The 21,828-nt window shown below is 35.2% G+C and overlaps 1 protein-coding gene across 1 annotated transcript in view; it reads right to left on the bottom strand.

Annotated features, from left to right (window-relative positions):
* Nucleotides 1-3,109: 3,109 nt before the first annotated feature.
* The window catches only part of LOC134659707 (lachesin-like), a 33,050-nt gene continuing 14,331 nt past the window's right edge, over nucleotides 3,110-21,828 (bottom strand). Inside the window, exons 5-6 of the mRNA XM_063515403.1 lie at nucleotides 7,168-7,304; nucleotides 3,110-3,353 (exon numbers count right to left, since the gene is read on the bottom strand). Of these exons, the coding sequence (XP_063371473.1) occupies nucleotides 3,268-3,353; nucleotides 7,168-7,304 (223 nt within the window). The 3' untranslated portion in view covers nucleotides 3,110-3,267. The remainder of the gene's footprint in view (nucleotides 3,354-7,167; nucleotides 7,305-21,828) is intronic.

The raw sequence follows: 21,828 nt of genomic DNA, 5'->3' as shown, positions 1-21,828 counted from the left end.
AAGCCACAATGTCATATCCAATATAATTAGATGAATCTTAATGCTTTTAAAAGTTTCCCTGGGGTTGTAGAAGGAAATAAAACAAAGTTAATTATTTAAAACGTTTAATTTTTATTGTTATAATAAACAACACCGCTTTAATTTTTTCCTTATTAACAATAGTAGATATTTTCCCAAATGATAATAATAAATTATTTAGTCCAATATACAATTATGAATACATAAAATTAAATAATACTTTATTACCTTATAACGCAAATTCATAAATGCACGTAAATAATAGATGGAGCATGAAAATGGAAACCAATTTTTAATATTGCGTCGTACATTTCCGAGTTCATCGGGTTAATTACCGGCTATCCTGGAATTACCAACTTTAATTCCTCTGTAGTAAGGTACTATTTACATCTGAAAGGTTGAACGAGATAGAACGTTGTGCATCTTAATGTTTATTTAGAGTCTGTGCGGAAAGAGAAGAGTCGTGGAATGTATTGGGCCCCGTACATTCCACGACTCTTCTCTTTCCGCACAGATTCTAGCTTGAATACTCGTACTAACAATGTAGCTATGTATTTAATTTAGGTACTGATGTAACGTAAATAAAAAGTAAAAAAATAGTTTTTATGAAATGTATGGTACTTACACAACATGTTGACCATTTATTTATTATTTTATTTTATTTATACGATAAGAATCAGTGCTGAAAAAGAAATATGGTCATTTAATTTAATTTTGTTTATATGAAACAATGAATTCCAAACTGCTTTTGAAAAACGTAAATTTTAATAATATAAAATAATTTTCGATAAATAACTGTACAATATGTGTGGAAAACTATTGAGCTTAAATTGGTATAAAGAAAAAACGAATTCATGAGCTTAGGTACCTTGCATTAAAACAAATATATTATACTCGTATTTCACTAGTTTCGATATAGGTGTACCTAAATTAAAATTTTAATCTTTATTTATAAACACGAGTGTAAAATAATATATTTCTAAAACCAATCATAATGAGAAAGATGTACGGTATTGAACTATAACTACTATTTTATTATTTACACAACACAATCCCCATTGTAATAAGTAGCAATTTATTAATCATGCATTGAATAATGCGCTTAGTAAAACTTCGTTATATAAACAAAACAAGGGAATCGTTAGGCTAGGTAAATTGAAATACGTACAAATTGGACGTTAAATCACTAATTTTTGCCAATGACATTTGAACTTTTATACCAATACAAGGTGGCAATGAACTTTAGTAATCTTTGAATTCAGAATTTTATTCTTAGTGCAAATAATTCCAAAATTTCAACCAACCATAAATAGTATTTTCGATGAATTTCATATACATAAATTATTGAACGAACATGGTTCTCTCACACTAGGTAATATATTTAAAAGATAATTTACAAGAAATCGGTACATGGTTGGAATTAAATTTGCTTTTTTTGATCTACATATAACACAGGACAGGACTTCAGTTCATAAAAAAGATTTGAAATTCAACATCAATTTCTGTGTAAAGTGTAAAAATATGGGTGCACTCATTATACTCAAAAATATGTCCCATAGTTGTTATGTCCGCGAATTAAGAACTATGGGGCATATTTTTGAGTAAGTTGTAAGCAGTTGTATTTTTTAAATACGCAAATTTTCTGTGTGATTTTGACCATGCTGTAGTTTTTTTTAAAGTTTGCAAACCACTGCGGTACACGAATGCTAATATACTATTCTTATTTCGCCTCATCAAAACAATGGACACGTTCCCAACATAATATGTTCACGCAACACCTCTCCAGAGCTCTAGAAGAACAGGCCCACGTGGCCGTGGTTTAAGTCCGTGCTAAGCAAGCGGTTTATAATATGGCAGTGCATTCATCCATTTATTTTTAGGGTTCCGTACCTCAAAAGGAAAAAAACGGAAACCTTATAGGATCACTCGTGCGTCTGTCTGTCCGTCTGTCACAGTCTATTTTCTCCGAAACTACTAAACCAATTAAGTTGAAATTGGGCACGCATATGTAAGTTTGTGACCCAGAAACGGACGTGTAATGTAAATATGAATTTTAAATATGGAGGCCATTTTTGGGGGGTAAATGCGAATATTAAAAAATAAAGTTTTTCAAACTATATCATGTTACATATCAAATGAAAGAGCTCATTGTAAGAATCTCAAATATATTTTTTTATAATTTTAGGATAAATAGTTTACCAGTTATTCAAGAAAATAGGCAAAAAATGACCATTCCCCCCCCCTTTATCTCCGAAACTACTGGGTCTAAAATTTTGAAAAAAATACACAAAATAGTTCTTTACCTATAGATGACAGGAAAACTTATTAGAAATGTGCAGTCAAGCGTGAGTCGGACTTAATGTACGGAAACCTTGGAACGCGAGTCCGACTCGCACTTGGCCGGTTTATTAATATAAATTATCACAACATAACAGTTTTTCGAGAACTTTTCAATGCGAACAATAAAAGTACTTTCCACTAGATAAATGCATTGACTTAATTCAATTTGTAAAATATTAAATTAATTAAATATTCATGAGGCAAATGGGCGTCGGAACTTAACGAAATATATACACTTTTGGTATGCTGTTCATTAAATTGGTAATTGCTCCGTAGGCTTTTATGAAAGCAGTCTCTTTTTATTGTAATTTCGGTCGTTGCAGAGTCGTATTGGCATCAAAGAGTAGGTATGCTAAATAGGTAACTGTTTTGGAGAATAAGGTAAGTAGGTTTAAGCATAGCAATCAGTTCTGTAGAATGTAAACAAAAAGGATAGTGTGTCTACAGGTGGTATAGGACCACAGGTCGCCCGTTGTTTTTTTTATAATGTCTATTCTATTTTATTTTCAAAGCAGCATTCGGACATTTAACTCGTAATTCTAATAAAGTACATAATTACGATGGAATTGGTCACTTTTTCTTAGTGTATAACATTTCAGTTTATAAAGGTAAACATTTTTATTTTTATCATAGATATTATGTACCTAAAAATCCTTAAATCGTATAGCTGTCCCTTACCTCAGTATACTAAGGAGTTATAAATCGATTTCTCCAGAATTTCGCTTACTACTATGAGCCTACTATGAGCCGCAGTGGTTTTAAGACACCATATTGAAAAATCTCTTATACAATAGTAATCACAAAAAAATTAAATCAAGTTAATTCCAACCATGAACCACGATAAGTCCTAGCGATAATCAGAGACGTGTAAATTCACACGGCGCGCGTCCACCACGCGCCGGCAATGTGTCAGCTGGCCAGCGCCGCAAGCAGAGTCAGCGTTGGATGCGAGAATGCCACAGATCCGCCGCGCTGCATCGCAAGAGGGTTCTCGCCTGTGAACAATTAACAAATTTAATTCACTCACTAGCGGTTAACCGCATCAGCGGCAAGTATTTACATTTAAATATGCAATAGTTAAATTTTGCATACACACTGATCAGCCACAAGAATTTCAACCGCAAAGGTTAAACTCGAAGTCCCCGCCTGGGCCGCCTGGCTTGCGGTATTTTATAGTAATCCCGCTATCACATGACGTTGAACCGCCTTGTCACCTACATATAAAGCAAACGCAGAATGCCTGCCAGAAATATCTTCTTATGAATTGAGGAAATAAGATAACCGGTGAAGTATGTATAACAATTCCTGATTAAACCCTATGTATATACTTAATTTAAATAGGACAGTAAATCACGTTTCAAATTAACTGTCGAGGCGAAAACAGCTTGTTCCCTTTATACCCTGCGAATTCATACTCCACATTATTGTCCCCTAGGCACCAATAAATACCACTCGCCTGCTAAAAATTCGCAACTTTCATATATTACCATAATTAATTTTTGATTCGCATTGTTTGCAGTCGCGGAAGTAAAGGTTTTTAGTTATTAAAATCTAACACTAGGTACTTTGAGGTGTTTTCATCTTTAATATTAAAATAAAAAGTAAATAAAAATAGATAAATATTTTTTTCAGGAGAAATACCCAATTTTTAAACTTTTTGTTCAGTCACACTGATTTGGTTCTTTTTTTATACGTACATCGTACATGCACTTATTTGTTTCTTCTTATTTTAAGAGCTTCGCAGGGTGCTCATTATAGCGATGGAAAAACCCATCAAATCCTGAATCTCAAAGATCCGTGAATGCTGAATCAATTTTCAATCTCGCCGATCGTCTTTCATATGTCTGACCTATTTAAGCATTCTTCGATATCACGGAACCACGGAACCGATCAAGCGACAAATGATTCTTTTCAGGGTACCTACTGTTTTTAGATGAAACGGTGATACCTCCAATCGAAATAGCTGATCGGCCATTATTGCCACGGAGTTTGCATTATTGTTTTCCCTGGATTAGCGATATTTCAAATCTGGAGATAATTGAAAATTTGAACTCAATATATATTTGGGAGATATAATATTAAATTATATAATGGTTTATGGAATTCTTGCATGTTAGTTTTTAGTTTTTGACGATTGTGATGTAAATTCTTATAATTTTGGCTTAGGCAAAGTTGTACTGTAATTTATTTCATGAAATAAATAATCTAATCTAATCTAATCTAATTATCACAATAAAAGCGTCCGTAGATTAGCTTAAATAATTAGCCGGGCTACATATACCTACTTACTTGATTTCCGAAAATAAAATAATCATTGGTTCACTTTTATGCCACCCCGATATCGTAAATTTATATTTTCAAGTCAGCGCGTATGTTCTCGTATTTAAAAGAAAAGGGTGCAGACTTAAGTCTTACTGTGTGCCAAGTTCAAGATTTACGAGTAAAGGTACCTACTAAATTTAGAGTCCAGATAACACTTTGTAATGGCAGTAGCAGACTTTGATGTATTTTATTATACCTAATATAAAGATTAGAGTGAAAGATCAGAAAAAGAGCTATAGAGTACCAGGGACTAGCTTGTGGTTTAAGGGGTGTAGTATTTAGATAGTATTTTAGGTACTCGAACCTAACGGCCGTATTCTAACAATTCTAATAAGATGCCACAGCGATATACGATACCGATATGTCAGGGTCAAAAGTGACATTTCTTCAACCAAAAACGCCACTTTTGATAGGTACTGACACTGACAGATCAATATCGTATCGCTGTGGCATCTTATAAGCATTGTTCGAATACGGCCGGCCGGAAAAATGTTTTCCGAGTTCGAAGCAAGCGGAAGTCCGTGACCTCTACCACAATTACTAAGTACAGAAGACTCACTCTCTAACAAAACGCGTCTGTTACGATCAGCACAGATATGGCCGCTAGGTGGCGACAGCGCTACGCGCGGCTTATGGCTTTCCCCAAAATTGGGGCGGAACGAATGTACTTTTAGCTACCTGTAGCAAAGCGACGAAATCGCGGAGTGAGCCACGCCTGCCTCTACCCACCCTTTGTTCGTGTACGTGTGTTTCACATATAAATTGTACCTACTGTAGAATGGAGCCTACACAAGGTACCTCTTGTTTACATCGGATAAAAAATTTAAAATTATCAAACTCAAACGAATCATTCAGTTGTAGGAGAAAATCCGTTAAAATCCGTCCAAAACTGTGTAAAAAACTATCGGATGCAGCGGCGCTTTAAAAAAAAACTATGCGCAATTCAGGTTTTTCTGGGGATAACACTGATTTTGTCCGGAATATCTATTCGTATGTACCTACATGGCTGCAACTTTTTTGTAACATTTTGTTTTTGTTTTTTTTTTGTAACTAGAAATACTTACCGAATTTTTAATGAGTTTAATAAACTAGTAATAATTTACCTTGGAAAATCCAAATAATTTTAGATATTTCTGTCGAATTTTTTCATCACCTTAATCTTGCCTGGATAAAACTCACAGTTGCAGCCTCTTTGGAACTTTTTCAAGCATTCTGCGAATATTGCCTAAGCCTCCCCTGTCAGCATAAATTCGACAGGTCGCGGCCGGGAGAAAACACAAATTCCTACGATAAAAAATACTTGCAAACATGCTTGTATTAATATGCGGGTGATGCCTTCGATCCTATTGGCATTTTTGGCATAGCTAGCGACAGTCATAAGAGAGGATTTGGGAATATATTACTGGTCTGATTCATGTCGATACTCTCGTCTCTTGACTCAAAAATTAACTTGGTACGAGTACGACGTTGGAAATATTTGAATATTTTGAGGTCTACAAAGGAAAGTATATTTTATATAACATTATCGCATACTAGGGGTTACCAAAAGGAAAATGTAGAAAACACATATTAGCGACGTTGTACTTATTTCACAGGTTCCTACACAACAAAAGATAGTATATAGTCTCGTCTTGTGTATATAGGAACTCATCGTCAGGCGACAACCAAAACTTACTAATGACTAAAAATAATTAAATAAACATAAACCTTATTTTGGTAATAATACGATTCACTATGCGTCGGTGCGAATAAAAAATCGCCATGTATTTTTTAGCTTCTTTACAGGAGACAAAAAAAACTGTTTATTTTCCTGTTTGTAATATATTTATATATTCTATTTAAGGAAACTGTAGGTCTATAAGTCTGATAACCCTTCATTGTAATAATGTATTACTATAAGAGACTGTTTGTTTCTAAATAAAGAAAATTAAATTAAATTAAATTAAATATTTGTTGCACCTGTATTTTTTTTCTGGTAGATCAATGGTTTTAACATGATACTTATGCAGAAAATAAACAGTTATTTTCGTAAATTTTTACAATATAAATTATTTTAACCAGAATTTTGCTACATAGCGACTTAAATTTGGTTCACTTAAAATCGTCATGTGAAAAGTTTACACATAGCGATTTGTTGCCAAAGTAACGAAGCACGAGAAATGATACATAGCGGATTTTAGGGTCAATAAATCGCCATGTGCAACATTATCGCCATCAACCTCGACGGAAAACAAGGCATTTAATATCGTTATGTGCAAAAAAATCACATAGCTATTTTTTTGTACAAATTTTGTTAGTTATTTTCAAAACTAATTAGATATAAAAACAATATTGATATAGGTCGACGACCACACCTCACCCGCTTAGCAACTTCTGCTGCTGACTGTACATGCTCATACGCTGTCGTGTCCTATAGAACTTCGTTGAGTGTTGCACATTGGTTGGGGACATTTTATCTACTTATAGTGTTACAGCGGTACATGTTACCTCTGAGTACATGCACGGAGACCGCAGAAGCGGCGACGTCGGCGAGCGAGCAGCTGTAGTTGCCGGAGTCGTGCCGGTTGGCGTTGGCGATGTACAACCGCGAGAGCGCGCCGTTGGTTGTCGCTTCCGTTTTCACGCTGTACACAAAAAATGTGTATATAGTTATACGTATAGTTGGACATTTTCACTTAACTGTGCACCTTTAACGGCCAGTTAGTAATCTTTACAAAACTGACGGTCTATGTCAAATCCCATACATTTTGTCAGGAATGTAACGGTTCTTAGACGTTACTGAAACACGACTTAAGTCGCGCTTTAAAGTGCACAGTTAAGTGAAAATGCCCCGTTAGGTACATTTTATATGTATACGTGTAGTTGGACAAGAATGCTGGTAAACAAGGGAAAAAATGATAAAGGACCATAAAATAAAGGTGTAAAACATGATCTATGACGATTTTTAACAAAAGTTAATGCAATTTTACGGCTACATCCTGGTCAATAGTTGGGATTTACTGCGGACGATAAACGCTACTCAAACCATAAAGTGCTGTTAACCTATAATTTTAAGAACCAACCACACCGGTGACCAAATACCCCAAATGGGTTAACGATCCGTTTAACAATAGCAAAATCTTTCACTATTTTTTATACCTTTATTCCGTAGTAATATAAAATAATTATAAAGGTATAAAACTTATAAAGTAACGATTCTATCTCATTAAAAAACTCTTTCAGCAAAAAGATTAAATTAAGTACCTACTGCGACCGTGAACGTTGATCCATGAAAAAGTACGCCCCTGAACGACTTTGAAATCCCTCGGTCCAATCTTGACATACGCATGAGTAAAGGTACCTAATTGACGTTGTTTCCTGTATCTTATTATTAATCTACGAAGCTGTGAGTGTTCGACTGGTTTTTAGGGTTCCGTACCCAAAGGGTAAAAACGGGACCCTATTACTAAGTCTCCACTGTCAGTCTGTCTGTCCGTCTGTCTGTCTGTAGACAAAAGTTAGAACAAGCTGTTGTTCAGATATATTTTGCATTAAGATTACATTCGAATGGCAGCGAAGTAAACTCGGGCAATGTCACCCTTGCCCTTGCCCGGCCTGATTTTGACATCTCCTGCAATCATTACTGACGGCAATGCTGCACAGCAACACTCTAGTAAGCACCGCTGTAACGCTGGCGCAGTCTGAACCCGAATGTTACCTTAATCCTTATCTGTGTATTTTTTTACTAATAAATGTGTTTAATAGAACGTTGGTCGTTGAAACAATTTTCAGTTTACTGGAGGCGTAGTATAATAAAAAATTGGATAATCGTTATTCCTTAATAAGGCGCTTTCGTGAGCTTAATTGTACCGATAAAACTTTTACGCAAGGTATATTTACCTTTCCTAAAAGAAAGGCACTTAATAACAGGATGTCATCGTGAAAAGGGTATCGTAATACAAAGGTTGTTAATGTTATTCATAAAGCAAACTTGTCGCATAGTCCATCCAGTATAACACTAGGTGTAACATAATGAAATTTTAATTTCGACAAGTTAGAAAAAATAAGGAGAATAAATTGGGAAAGACTTCCCTAGCTAGGTGAAGCCTCTATAAAAAAATTGCCATAATTATTATCCCCCTTTTTCGTATTCAGAATCATTATGCCCGCCCGCATTATCACTAGATTTTACACTCTTGTCTGTAAGTGTATATTTAGTGTAAAAGCATTAAAGCACAGATCACCAATCTTAAGGTTATTAAATAAGTTTAGAAATAAACCAGATTTCAATCGAGATAACATGTTTTGTGAATTGGTTTGCTATGCCTAAGTGTACTGTGCGGAGTTGACGTGAACATAAAATGGTTTTAACCACACTCGTGTGGGTTGACGGAAGGAACTCGTGTCTCTCTTCTATGAAGATTCTTAGAAACCTCTTATATTAAGCAGATTAATGTTTTAATTAATATTTAAGGGCTTAGGAAAATGCAAAATGAAACCATCGGATGTAAGACAAAGACAAGAAGAAGTTTTATTTTTTTTAAATAAAGATGTGACACATACATGTCAAAACTGTGTTGCTAGTTTGCGTTTAACTATCTATTCTAACATCCTCCCTTTAAGCGCAAACCCATGGCACTGGAACATTTTTGAATTTTCACTTGTGAAGTGGATTTGGTCAGGACATCAGCCACCATATCCTCGGTTCCAAGGTAGATGACTTCTATTTCCTTTTTAGCTACTTTCTCTCGAACAAAGTGGTATCTGATGTCTATATGTTTGCTGCGGGCACAATAGGATTCTGTACCTGCAAATTTAATGGCGCTTTGATTATCACAATATATAACAGTCGATGATGTTCCAACATCATAATGTAATTCAGACTCCAAGTGTCGGAGCCACATCGCTTCTTGTATGGCAGCAGCAAGCGACATAAATTCTGCTTCCATGGTTGAAAGCGCAATGGTGTTTTGACGTTTAGAACGCCATGATATTGCTGCACCCTGAAACAAAAAAGTGTAGCCGGAGCAAGATCTTCGGCTGTTAATGTCTGAAGCCCAGTCAGAGTCACAGTAGCCAGACGTTCTTTTTTCTTCAGTATTTTGGCTATATATTAATTTCATTTCCTTAGTACCTTTAATATATCGCAGCACTCTTTTCAAAGCAAGCCAGTGCTGCTGTTCTGGCTTGTTATTAAAGCTACTTAATTTGTTTACTATAAAACATATATCCGGCCTGGTCCCTTGGGATAAATACAACAGGCTTCCAATTGCTTCTTGGTAAGGTATGTTTGTAAGTATATTTTTTTCATCTTCTGTGCTGATCAATTTAATGCTAGGGTCACATGGTGAATGCACCGGATTACAATCTGTCATCTTGAATCTTTGCAGAATTTTCTCTATGTAAGCGGTCTGATCAATATAAATTTCACTTCTAGACGAATTTTGTTCAATTCTCCAACCGACAAAATGATGTATGTAACCAAGCTCCTTCATGTCGAATTTGCTTTTTAATTGTTTTTTTATTTCTTGACCCATGTGTTCATTGTTATAAAATATCAATATGTCATCAACATAAATGAGTACAATTAGAATATTTCCTTCAAATGTTTTGTGAAATATGCAAGGGTCCACTGATGAACTTTTCAGTCCCAATTCCTTTAACACAGATGTAAGCTTCAAGTTCCACTGTCGACTCGCCTGCTTCAGGCCATAAATTGATTTATTCAACTTGCATACTTCTTCTCCATGTTCATAAGACGGTGGTTGGTACATGTATATTTCTGTATCTATATCCCCTTGTAAGAAGGCCGTAACCGCATCCATTTGTTCAATGAATAAATTGTACTTGACTGCCAATGCTAATAAATATCTGATTGAAGTATGACGAACAACCGGAGCAAATATTTCATTATATTCCATTCCTTTTCTCTGAATGAAACCTTTAATGACCAGTCTTGCTTTGTATCGTACAATCTCGCCCTTGGCATCAGTCTTTATTTTATAGACCCATTTACACGGAATGGCTCTCTTGCCTTCTGGTAAGGGTACTAACGTCCATGTATTATTTTGCAGGAGTGACTCATATTCATTACTCATGGCATTTTTCCATTCTTTTGCGTTTGGACCTGAAAGAGCTTCCTTCAGTGTTTCTGGCTCTTTTGCAAAAAAAGCTACTGCTTGGTTTGAACCACTCGTGCTTTCTTGACATAAGTAGGTGACAGGCTTATTATTTCTTGGCCTTAGCGTCATTTTACGAGATAATTCATCACTTAGTGTTTCATCTGGTAAGTACTCCTCATCGGCATTATCAGTAAAGTAAGTATCCTCATCTTCAGATAATTCTTTTTTAAGGCTCCCATTTAGAGTCGTATCGGCTGAATTTTGAGGCTCAGATGTGTCAGAAGGTTCACTAGAAGTATCAACTGTTTGAAACAAGTCTTCGGTCTCCTCTTCCTGCAGTTCTGATAATGGTACAATAACGCTATTATTTTGAACTTTGTGCTCAAGAAAAACAGCATCCCTGCTTTTGTATATTCTTCTCTGCTTTAAATCATAAAATCTGTATCCCTTGGTGTATTCACAGTATCCAACAAATAACATTTCGACCGCCTTGGGGTCCCATTTTTGTCTTTTTTCTTTAGGCACATGAACCATGGCTTGACAACCAAATATTCTTAAATTATCAATATTAGGCTTCTTACCAGACCACATTTCATATGGTGTTTTGTAGTCCAGAGCTTTGGTTGGTGACCGATTAATTATGTAAGCAGCCGTGGATACTGCCTCGGCCCAAAATGCTTTTTCTAACCTGGAATTCAGAATCAAACATTTAGCTTTTTGCACCAGATTTTGGTGCATCCTCTCGGCCATCCCATTCTGTTCACTGCAGTAAGGATTAGTTGTTTGATGTTGTATGCCGAATTTATTCAAAAATAATTTAAATTCCTTATTAACATATTCTGTTCCATTGTCAGAACGGATCATTTTTATTCTTTTTCCAGTCTCATTTTCCACTAGATTCTTAAAATCCTTAAAGCTCTGTAAAGTTTCAGACTTGTTTTTCATAAAATAAACATAAACTTTCCTACTATAATCGTCAATAAAATTGACATAATATTTGGAACCTCCTATAGAGCTAGTTTCCATCGGTCCACAAACATCTGTATGAATTAGTTGCAAAGGTTCAGTAGCCCTGGTTCCAATATTTTTAAATGGTTGTCGTTTCATCTTACCTGCCATACAGGTTGTACAGACTTGGCTGCCTTTCTTTGATAATTTAACACCCTCTGTACAATCAACTATTTTCTGTAAGTCTGTGAAGTTCAGATGAGCCATTCGAAGATGCCAAATATTTATATCTTGTTCTTCAACGGTTGATAAAAATGCCGGAGCTACAGAAATTTCTTTTAAAAGATACATGTTATTGCACTTATAAGCTGTCATGATCAGTCTTTTATTTTGATAGACTCTACAGACATTTTTTTCAAATTGAAGCACACAGCCATTATTTGTCATCTCACTCACAGAAAGTAAGTTAGTAGCCAGAGTAGGTACATATAACACATTTCTAACCTGAATTGTCTGAGGTTTGCCTTCGGAGTCTTTTATTTGTAAGTTCACGTTACCACATCCTTCCACTTTTAAAGTCTCCTTATCTGCCACCTTAATGCTACTTACTGTTGACGAAGTAACATTGTACATCCAGTTTCTGTCCCTACACATGTGGTAAGCACAGCCGGAATCGATATACCAGCGGTTCTCATCCAAATTGTCTGCAACAGAAAAAGCGGCAAAATAACCATTATTTTGGGTATTTGTTTTATTTTTCTTCTGGAAGTGACAGTTACTGCTAAAATGGCCGTACTTATTGCAATTATAGCATCTCGGCCCCTTCTTTTGTTGATTTCCATGTGAACTTTTCTGAGACTTAGGTATATTTTTAGTTTTATTATGGTTTACATATAACGCTGCAGAATCTGAAGTTTTCACCTCCTGGAGCAGCTTTGTTTTTACAAAATCAGCTGTAATGGACACACCTGAGCTCTCAATAGCCATAATCATCGGTTTGTAGACATCAGGAAGGCCAGCGAGCAGCAAAGTACCAAGCCACTCATCTTCGACTACAAATTTAATATTTCTAAGCTTATGAGCTGTTGTCATTACTTTATTTACATACTCTTCAATACCAGAGCTGTCCTCCAACTTGGCTGATATCAGATCTCTTAATAAACCTACTTTTCTACTGAGCCCGGAGTCGTCAAACACTTGTCCTAATTTAGTCCATACCTGTTTCGCCGTGGTCGCCTCCTGTACATGGACGTAGTTAATTGGATCAATCAGAAGTATTATCTTCGACTTTGCTTTAGTATCCTTCTTGACGTTTGCCACATAACCGGCACTTGGTTCGATAGTGTCCCACAAGTCTTCATGTTCCAAGTAATTTTGGACCGCAAATTTCCATGTCGGGTAATTTTCCCTGCCAATTAACTTCTCAATTGTGCCCATTGATATTTGCGCAGCCATGATTTAATGATAATTTAGGCTGAAATTGCTGAAAAGATAAAAACTTGCCACACAGCGCGTGGGCACTTTGAGGTTAAGTTAACTTGTTTGACAACTGAGCCGCGAAACTTATCGGTAAAACACTAATTTTAATTATTTGAGGTAAAAATAGCCCATAACCTCTTAGAAACCTCTTATATTAAGCAGATTAATGTTTTAATTAATATTTAAGGGCTTAGGAAAATGCAAAATGAAACCATCGGATGTAAGACAAAGACAAGAAGAAGTTTTATTTTTTTTAAATAAAGATGTGACACATACATGTCAAAACTGTGTTGCTAGTTTGCGTTTAACTATCTATTCTAACATTCTACTTGCAATACTCGTATTTTGTTCGTAAAAAGTAAAATATGATAATCGTACATCGACAAACGTCACACGAATAAAAAAAATATCGGGATGACAGATGCTACGAAAAGTCACGTGACCTTTTCCATACATTGTTTAAGTTTCGATTGGCGGTTTATACCAACGATTATCAACGATTATCACAAAGCAATAAATTTATTATGTTTAAGACGAAACAGGAGCTGAGATTTAAATATTTTAGGTAAATATACCCGTCTCGATAACGGAACCGGCTCCTAAAACTAGTGAGGACTGTAATCATTCTAGGGCTTGCAAATATTCGAAACTTTCAGATATTCGAATATTCGACTTTTTCTGACGACGTATTCGAATATTCGAATAATTATTCGAATATTATAAAAAATAAGAAAAGGAACGAGAAATCGGTTTATTATCGTTTTATTCGAAAGCTTTTTTCACATATTGCTAAAACTAAGGATATTTGGCAGAAATCCACTTAATTGACTAGATTTTATCATCCTACTATAAGATGCACATATAAAAACAAGTAAATCGCCAAAATTAGACGTATTTAATATTTCTAGATAAAACTTATTATAAATGCGTCGTTGCGTGAAATAATATAACTTTAACCATCCAAACACCTAGGTAAGTAAGATATTTTTTTTAGTAGGTAATTATTTTCCGATTTAAATTAACTTGCAATCACTCAGAGGCCTGTAAAAAGGCCTTCAATTTCATTGTATTTTGAATCTTTATTGATTTTATTTGTTTTGGCAAGTTATTATTCCTAATGGTCGGCTAATTATATAATATTGGAATATTCAAGGGAAAAAGTTAGTTGAGTACTGGGTGGATTATTCGTCAGCTAAAGGTGCATGGTTAGATTACCAAGTTGGGCAGGTTTGGTATGATTAAATTTGAGAATTGCGATAAGTGGCAAGGTTTAGACTTCAAAAATTCGCTTAACGTAGGGGAGATAGGGGAGCATTGGGCACTTTTTTACTTAAGCCTTAATATAAATGCAATTTTTTAACAAAATCAACTTTTTACTCCTTATATTAGTAGCACATATATTTGGCTTCAATTATAACGAAGAACACTTATACAATTATAATCAGTCTCAAAATTGCAAGAGATTTTCTGAATACTGTCAAAAGTGCCCAAACCTCCCAATGGTCGGGAGGTTTGGACACCTCAATGGGAGGTTTGGGCACTGTATTAAATAGGCCACTTAATGGTAAATTACTTGAATATTAAATAATATAATCATAAAAACTTGCAATAAAATCAACAAACAATCAACTGTTTTAAACTATAAGTACTCAAAACAAAAAAATACTAAAGATTTAGTACTCAATACTCAGTATTCTTACTTCAGTAATAAAATTTATCTAAGATTCGGTATAACCCAGATGGGCTTATCAAAAGTATACTTAGAGCTGCCACGCTTGACCCATATCTTTGGGTTTGGCAATTTGGTTTTGATGTCTTTCAATGGGACACTTGATATATCTTCAATCTCTGGATACATAAATGTATTACGTATCTTACTCGTACGCATAAATTTAATAGTTGCCATCGAGTGACGAACTTCTTCAATTTGGCCAACATAGTGATAGACAGTTTTCTTAGTGTCAAATTTCACTAGCACATAATCTTTGACCTTAAAATTTCTATCTAATACAACCACATCATCTTCATCAAACGAATTTTCTTCCTCCAAACATTTTCTTTTAACAGAACTTACTTTTTACAGCGATTGCCGAAACAAACAATAGTGGCGGGAGCATTGGGCATGCCCAAACCTCCCTTTAAAATTAGTGCTCAATGCTCCCCACCCCTTCATTTCACAAATAAATTCAAATATGTTTTTTGTAGTCTAATGTTTTACCTTAATTTATACGTTAATATTAGCTTTCGTAAACACATAACTAGATGACAATACAGAAACTTACGGCTTTACGCAGATCACGTTGTTATTTCCTTCGAAATCACATCAAAATATTTACTTTTGCACGCACGAAACGGTCGACACCATGTGACACTGACAACTAATCAAAATGGCAGATGACATTAACCTGAGCGGTGTTGCCAGTTAGTAAGCTAAACTACCACAGTATACAAAATTAAGTACCTTTCATACGACCCGACTTACAAGGTGGTGCCCGAACCTCCCGACTGCCCAATGCTCCCCTATCTCCCCTACGCTTGTACTGAATAAACAGAATGACCCTGTAACTTAAGACTTACGCACCGTAAAAATAACATACTTTTTGATTTCGTTTTCTTTTAAATTGAGTTAGGTTTCACTGTATTCACGAAGTCTATCGAGAGGAATACAGTAAAAATATTATTTCCTTCGTATTTGTGTACCTACCGTTCCTCATTCACTGTAAATACCCGGAAAACATACAGAAACTGTAACTACAGCGTATGACATAGATTTTTTTATAGTAATAAAAAATATTCGAATATTCGAAACCTGAGCGGCCGAATATTCGAATATCAAAACAGGCCGAATATTCGACAAATTCGAATATTCGAATATTCGAATTGCAAGCCCTAAATCATTCACAGATTTAATGCTCGGCAAAAGGGGTTCAGCACTCAAACCACTGCTTTCAGCAACATTTCTTTTATTACATTGATATACAGGATTAGTTTAAGATTACAATAATATCAAATCGAACATAACCTCGGGCAACGCGCGCCGCCATATCTGACAGTTCTCTCTCTCTCTCTAGCAAATTACCATAGATACAATAAACAAAAAGTATAAAGCCGGGTGCCTACTACATGATTATCAGTGTAAAGCCACATACAGGACATTAACTAGGTATTGTGATGCTTACAGCTTCGGCCGTCCTTTTATTTAAAGTGAGTCCTCTCACTAAAAACAATTGTACATTAATAACAGCATATATCATAACAATTTTATCGATATCAAACAAACATTCATAAGAATAGTTTTTGTAAACGTCTGACTATAGACCTTTATTAGTCAATCACAGCCAATGACTATTTGCATATATTAACCTTATTGAGAAATCAATCTTCTCACTTCACATGCTTTAACCTGAGATCATGTAAACAATAACTTAATATAACCAGCTAACCTTATTGAGAAATCAATCTTCTCATTTCACATGCTTTAACCTGAGATCATGTAAACAATAATTTAATACAACCAGCTAACCTTATTGAGAAATCAATCTTCTCACTTCACATGCTTTAACCTGACATCATGTAAACAATAATTTAATACGACCAGCACCTGGTAGCATTAACAACCTTCTTTCGATAATCTTTCAATATACTTATATAAACTAATTTACAGTCATGGTCTGCTCTAGACAGTCTGCCAAAGTATAAACCAACATCAACAATCACAGTCTGCCCTCAAGGCCTGCTCTAAACAGTATGGCAAAGTATAACACGTCATAAATAATGACAGTCTCCCCTTAAGGTCTGCTCTAAATAGTTTAGCAAAACATAATTCATCATAAACAATCACAGTATTAAGGCCTGCTTTATATAGTTTGCAAAACATAATTCATCATAAACAATCACAGTCTGCCATTAAGGCCTGCTCTAAATAGGTTACAAAGCATAATTCATCATAAACAATCACAGTCTGCCATTAAGGCCTGCTCTAAATAGGTTACAAAGCATAATTCATCATAAACAATCACAGTCTGCCATCAAGGCCTGCTCTAAATAGGTTACAAAGCATAATTCATCATAAAAAATCACAGTCTGCCATTAAGGCCTGCTCTAAATAGTTTACAAAGCATAATTCATCATAAACAAACACAGTCTGCCATTAAGGCCTGCTCTAAATAGGTTACAAAGCATAATTCATCATAAACAATCACAGTCTGCCATTAAGGCCTGCTCTAAATAGGTTACAAAGCATAATTCATCATAAACAATCACAGTCTGCCATTAAGGCCTGCTCTAAATAGTTTACAAAGCATAATTCATCATAAACAAACACAGTCTGCCCATAAGGCCTGCTATAATAGTTTGGCAAAGCATAATACATCATAAACAACCACAGTCTGCCATTAAGGCCTGCTCTAAATAGTTTGGCAAAACATAATACATCATAAACAATCACAGTCTGCCCATAAGGCCTGCTCTAATAGTTTGGCAAAGCATAATACATCATAAACAACCACAGTCTGCCCTTAAGGCCTGCTCTATTAGTTTGGCAAAGCATAATACATCATAAACAACCACAGTCTGCCCTTAAGGCCTGCTCTAGACATAATCCCAAAGTATAAATTGTTATGGCCTGCTCTAGACTTGACTAGTCTAGACAGTCTGCCACTACGGCCTGCTCTAGAAGACAGGCTGCTATCAAAGCCTGTTCTAGACAGTCTGCCAAATTCAACCTAGACAATCTAATAATTTGATTTGGTATGGCCTGCTCTAGACTGGACCAGTCTAGACAGTCTGCCATCACGGCCTGCTCTAGAAGACAGGCTGCTATCAAAGCCTGTTCTAGACAGTCTGCCAAGATCCAACCTAGTCAATCTAATAATTTGATTTGGTATGGCCTGCTCTAGACTGGACCAGTCTAGACAGTCTGCCATCACGGCCTGCTCTAGAAGACAGGCTGCTATCAAAGCCTGTTCTAGACAGTCTGCCAAGATTCAACCTAGTCAATCTAATAATTTTATTTGGTATGGCCTGCTCTAGACTGGACCAGTCTAGACAGTCTGCCATCACGGCCTGCTCTAGAAGACAGGCTGCTATCAAAGCCTGTTCTAGACAGTCAGCCAAAGTTTAAATCATCAACATCATAAACAATCGCGGCCTACCCCAGACAGTCTGCCTTCAAGGCCTGCGCTGGTCAGTTTGCCAAAGTATAAACTAATATATATATTTTAATTTGGATCAAACAACAAAGCCCATATTACAATAACCTAACTTTGCCAAAACATAAACTAACATAATAAACAGTCATGGCCTGCTCTAGACAGTCTGCCATTACGGCCTGCACTAGACAGTCTGCCAAAACTCAACAGTTATATTCTAGATTCATAATATTAATATGATAACTAGCAATCATGTCAGCGAAGAGTCTCGAACAACACCTAGAGATACTCTTGCTGGGTCGCTGGATCAAGGTTCAGATGCAGAAGGTGGTAATCTTGGACACGGCGCGTATGTACGTCGGTTCCTCACTCTGTGGCCCTGACCATCGGCAGCTTGGGCCCTGCCCACTGCTGGCAGCACCATCTTAACAGTTTAACCTCCTTTGCTTCAGTCAGCTCTTGCTGCGAAGCCCTCGCTTATCATCAACTTCATCCGTTCAGCCAGGTTACCAGCGTTGAAACATAAAAAAATAAAAATGTTATAATTATTGGCAGTAGCAACGATCATTTTAGTCTCAGTCCTCGTCAATAATTAATTCATTGATCATGCACATCGACTCAGTCAATCACTATCATCATCAATTAATCTTACTATATACATCATCCATATAACGTCATCAAAGTGGTCGGTCAAGCATTATCGCCGACATTGTCATCTAAATCGTCCAGCTCCGTTTTTATCATCGATATGGTCAGTTATTGACCCTGTCATGGGGCAAACATCGTCGCCGACATCGACACTGTAGTAGACATGTTCAGTCATATACATCATCATCGTTATCGGACCTCTATTACCTTAGATTTTCCTTAGATACCTACTCATCGTTACTAAGATCGTAATCAGATGTCAATGTCGTCATGGATATCAATCATTATCTTCATCAAGAATCATCAACATTAATTAATTAAAATAACAAATATTCCATCAATTCATCAACTCAGAAATAACATCTAAAATATGTTTTTTTTTTATTTATATAAACAGATTATTCAATGACCTGATGGTCCTGATGTTTCGTCCTAAACTTCGTCCAATATTTCACAATAGTAAAGTAATAGGGATTCAGCCACAGGAATCGGCAAAAACGCAGCAATAAACCTTGGGGTGACATGCACCCGCAAAGAAAACACTCCAAATAAGTACTACTGTATACTACACGGAGTATACCGTAGCAAATACTATCGTCATTACCCCACCTATTATTATACCACCTATATTAAAAGTTATTCCAATACCTTAATTCACCCTATAAGCAAATGAAATCGTAAAGTCACAAATAAATTGTATTTCATAGCAACAATTCATAGTTTCATTTTTGGTTTATTACTGGATTGCAATCATAATCATAATCATTTATTAGTCGCAATCCATTACACACACACACACACACATTACGCATGTATAACTGCATTACTTATTTCAATTTTGAATACCTAGTAAAATTTTAAAAAATATAACTGAATACTATGCAATATTATTAGACAAATATTGAGTCAACAGCACGGAAAAAGTAATCTGTTCTTGTTTAGCCAATCCCGTTTAACAAATTCTTTTACCAGACAGGACTTGCACTAAATTTATAAATTTAGAGAGACAAATTTGTACATTGGTGTATATTTTGTGCAATAAGGTTTAAATATAAATACCGCTTGTCATCAATTCAAAGGTATGAAGTAGGTATTCAAGAATTCCAAATAGAGTGAAATTATTCACTTTCTTTTTTTAAATACCTACTAGGAGATCTTAACCATTGTAAATGAACCTGTACTCGTTAACAGAAAATAAACTTTCTTTTTCGTTTTCATATGCAATGTCAGTAAAAGTATCCACAATGCGACCAGACATCATGTTGCTAATAATGATGCTTTGAAATTGTTGCTTATATTTTCAAACTTATTTCTTTTGTAAACTGATGTAGAATAATTGTGACACCATTAATGGTGCAAGTCTCTTTTACATTCTGAAATGTTAATATCATTAATTTAAACTTCCTTGATTTGTATGTGAGGTGTGAGGATTAAGCCTGGACTATCCCTATAGTCCAATATGCAAAATTTCCATACATCCAATCAATCGAAAATAATAATAATAAAAGAATGTATGACAAATCTGTAACCGATAACATTTAAAATTTCGAAAAATTCTGCTCATCTGTTTTTCATCTTTAAATTATATAAACCTTGCTCATATACAAAATTCAGGCTTAAGAATGAATTACATAAACTAATGAATTGGGTTATTGAGATGCATGACATTTGAAACAATAGCATGAAATAGATGTGAAACTACCAGCATCATTTCAAATTTAGAATTCATACTGTGTGTAATTCCATTCAATCATTATTGTTTCTATATGCTCCTCTCTAAGTATCCAGATTGATAATTTTCAGTATAACAATGATATGCAACTACATGCATGTACCTACCTATGTAGAATATACCATTAAATATCTTCAATTATCATTTTTTTAATCCCTTTTTCATACACAAATGTTCATAAATAATTATTTTTTTGTTGTCAAATCAAAAACTATCTTCTGTCTTTTGTCCAAAATAATTTATATGCACATTTACCTATTATATTATTTTATTCTGAATTAGAGACCAGAGTATAGAGATAGATATATATCTAAATAAGTGTGGTGCCTGCTAAAGGCCTCTTCTAACGCTTTCCATTGACAACCGTCATGGGCCAATCTCCTACAATTCTAGCCCACTATCATTTTCTTCCTCTCATTTTCGCTATCCCATCATTTTATCATGGCGATAACCTCTGCGATACTGATCCATAACATTGTTTTGTTATCTCTTACCATATATAGGCATTATATACTCATGCATCATTAGAAACAATATACCTTTTAGTGTCATTAGACTATCCAAAAAAAGAGTAGTAATAATATCTAATAAATATTCAACTAACATCATTATACAACTCAGTGTTAATAACTAACTTCACTGAGCACCTGCATTGTACCTGAATACTGCATAATGCCATCCTTACCCTTTTGACTTCCTTCGTAACCTTGTTGGCTCTTAATGATAGCTCTGTGTCTCACCAATCTCACCGTGACGAAGCTGATGGTTGTTTTGCTTGCGTTCTCGTCGAGATCTATTCTCATTGTATTCCAACATGTCATCTCACAGTCCAAAAACAAACAATGACAAAAACACGGGTTAATAACTAGATCAATATATAGCAAACATCCAGTGCATTGCAAATTTAAAACACTTTTTATGGTAAGCAAACAAAACCAATTGTCAATCATTTTGTTTAGCGTACAAAATATGAAATCTATCTTGTATCATATATATACTTTCTATTGCTTTCATTATGAAATGAACTCTTAAAAGACCAAGCAACTTACATTTCTACGCACCTCTCGTCATCAGTGAGAGCGACGATCGT

This window comes from Cydia amplana, chromosome 2, assembly GCF_948474715.1.
Source record: "Cydia amplana chromosome 2, ilCydAmpl1.1, whole genome shotgun sequence".
Taxonomy (NCBI): domain Eukaryota; kingdom Metazoa; phylum Arthropoda; class Insecta; order Lepidoptera; family Tortricidae; genus Cydia; species Cydia amplana.
Note: the sequence above shows the minus strand (reverse complement) of the source record. Positions and strands in the feature narration are given on the sequence as shown.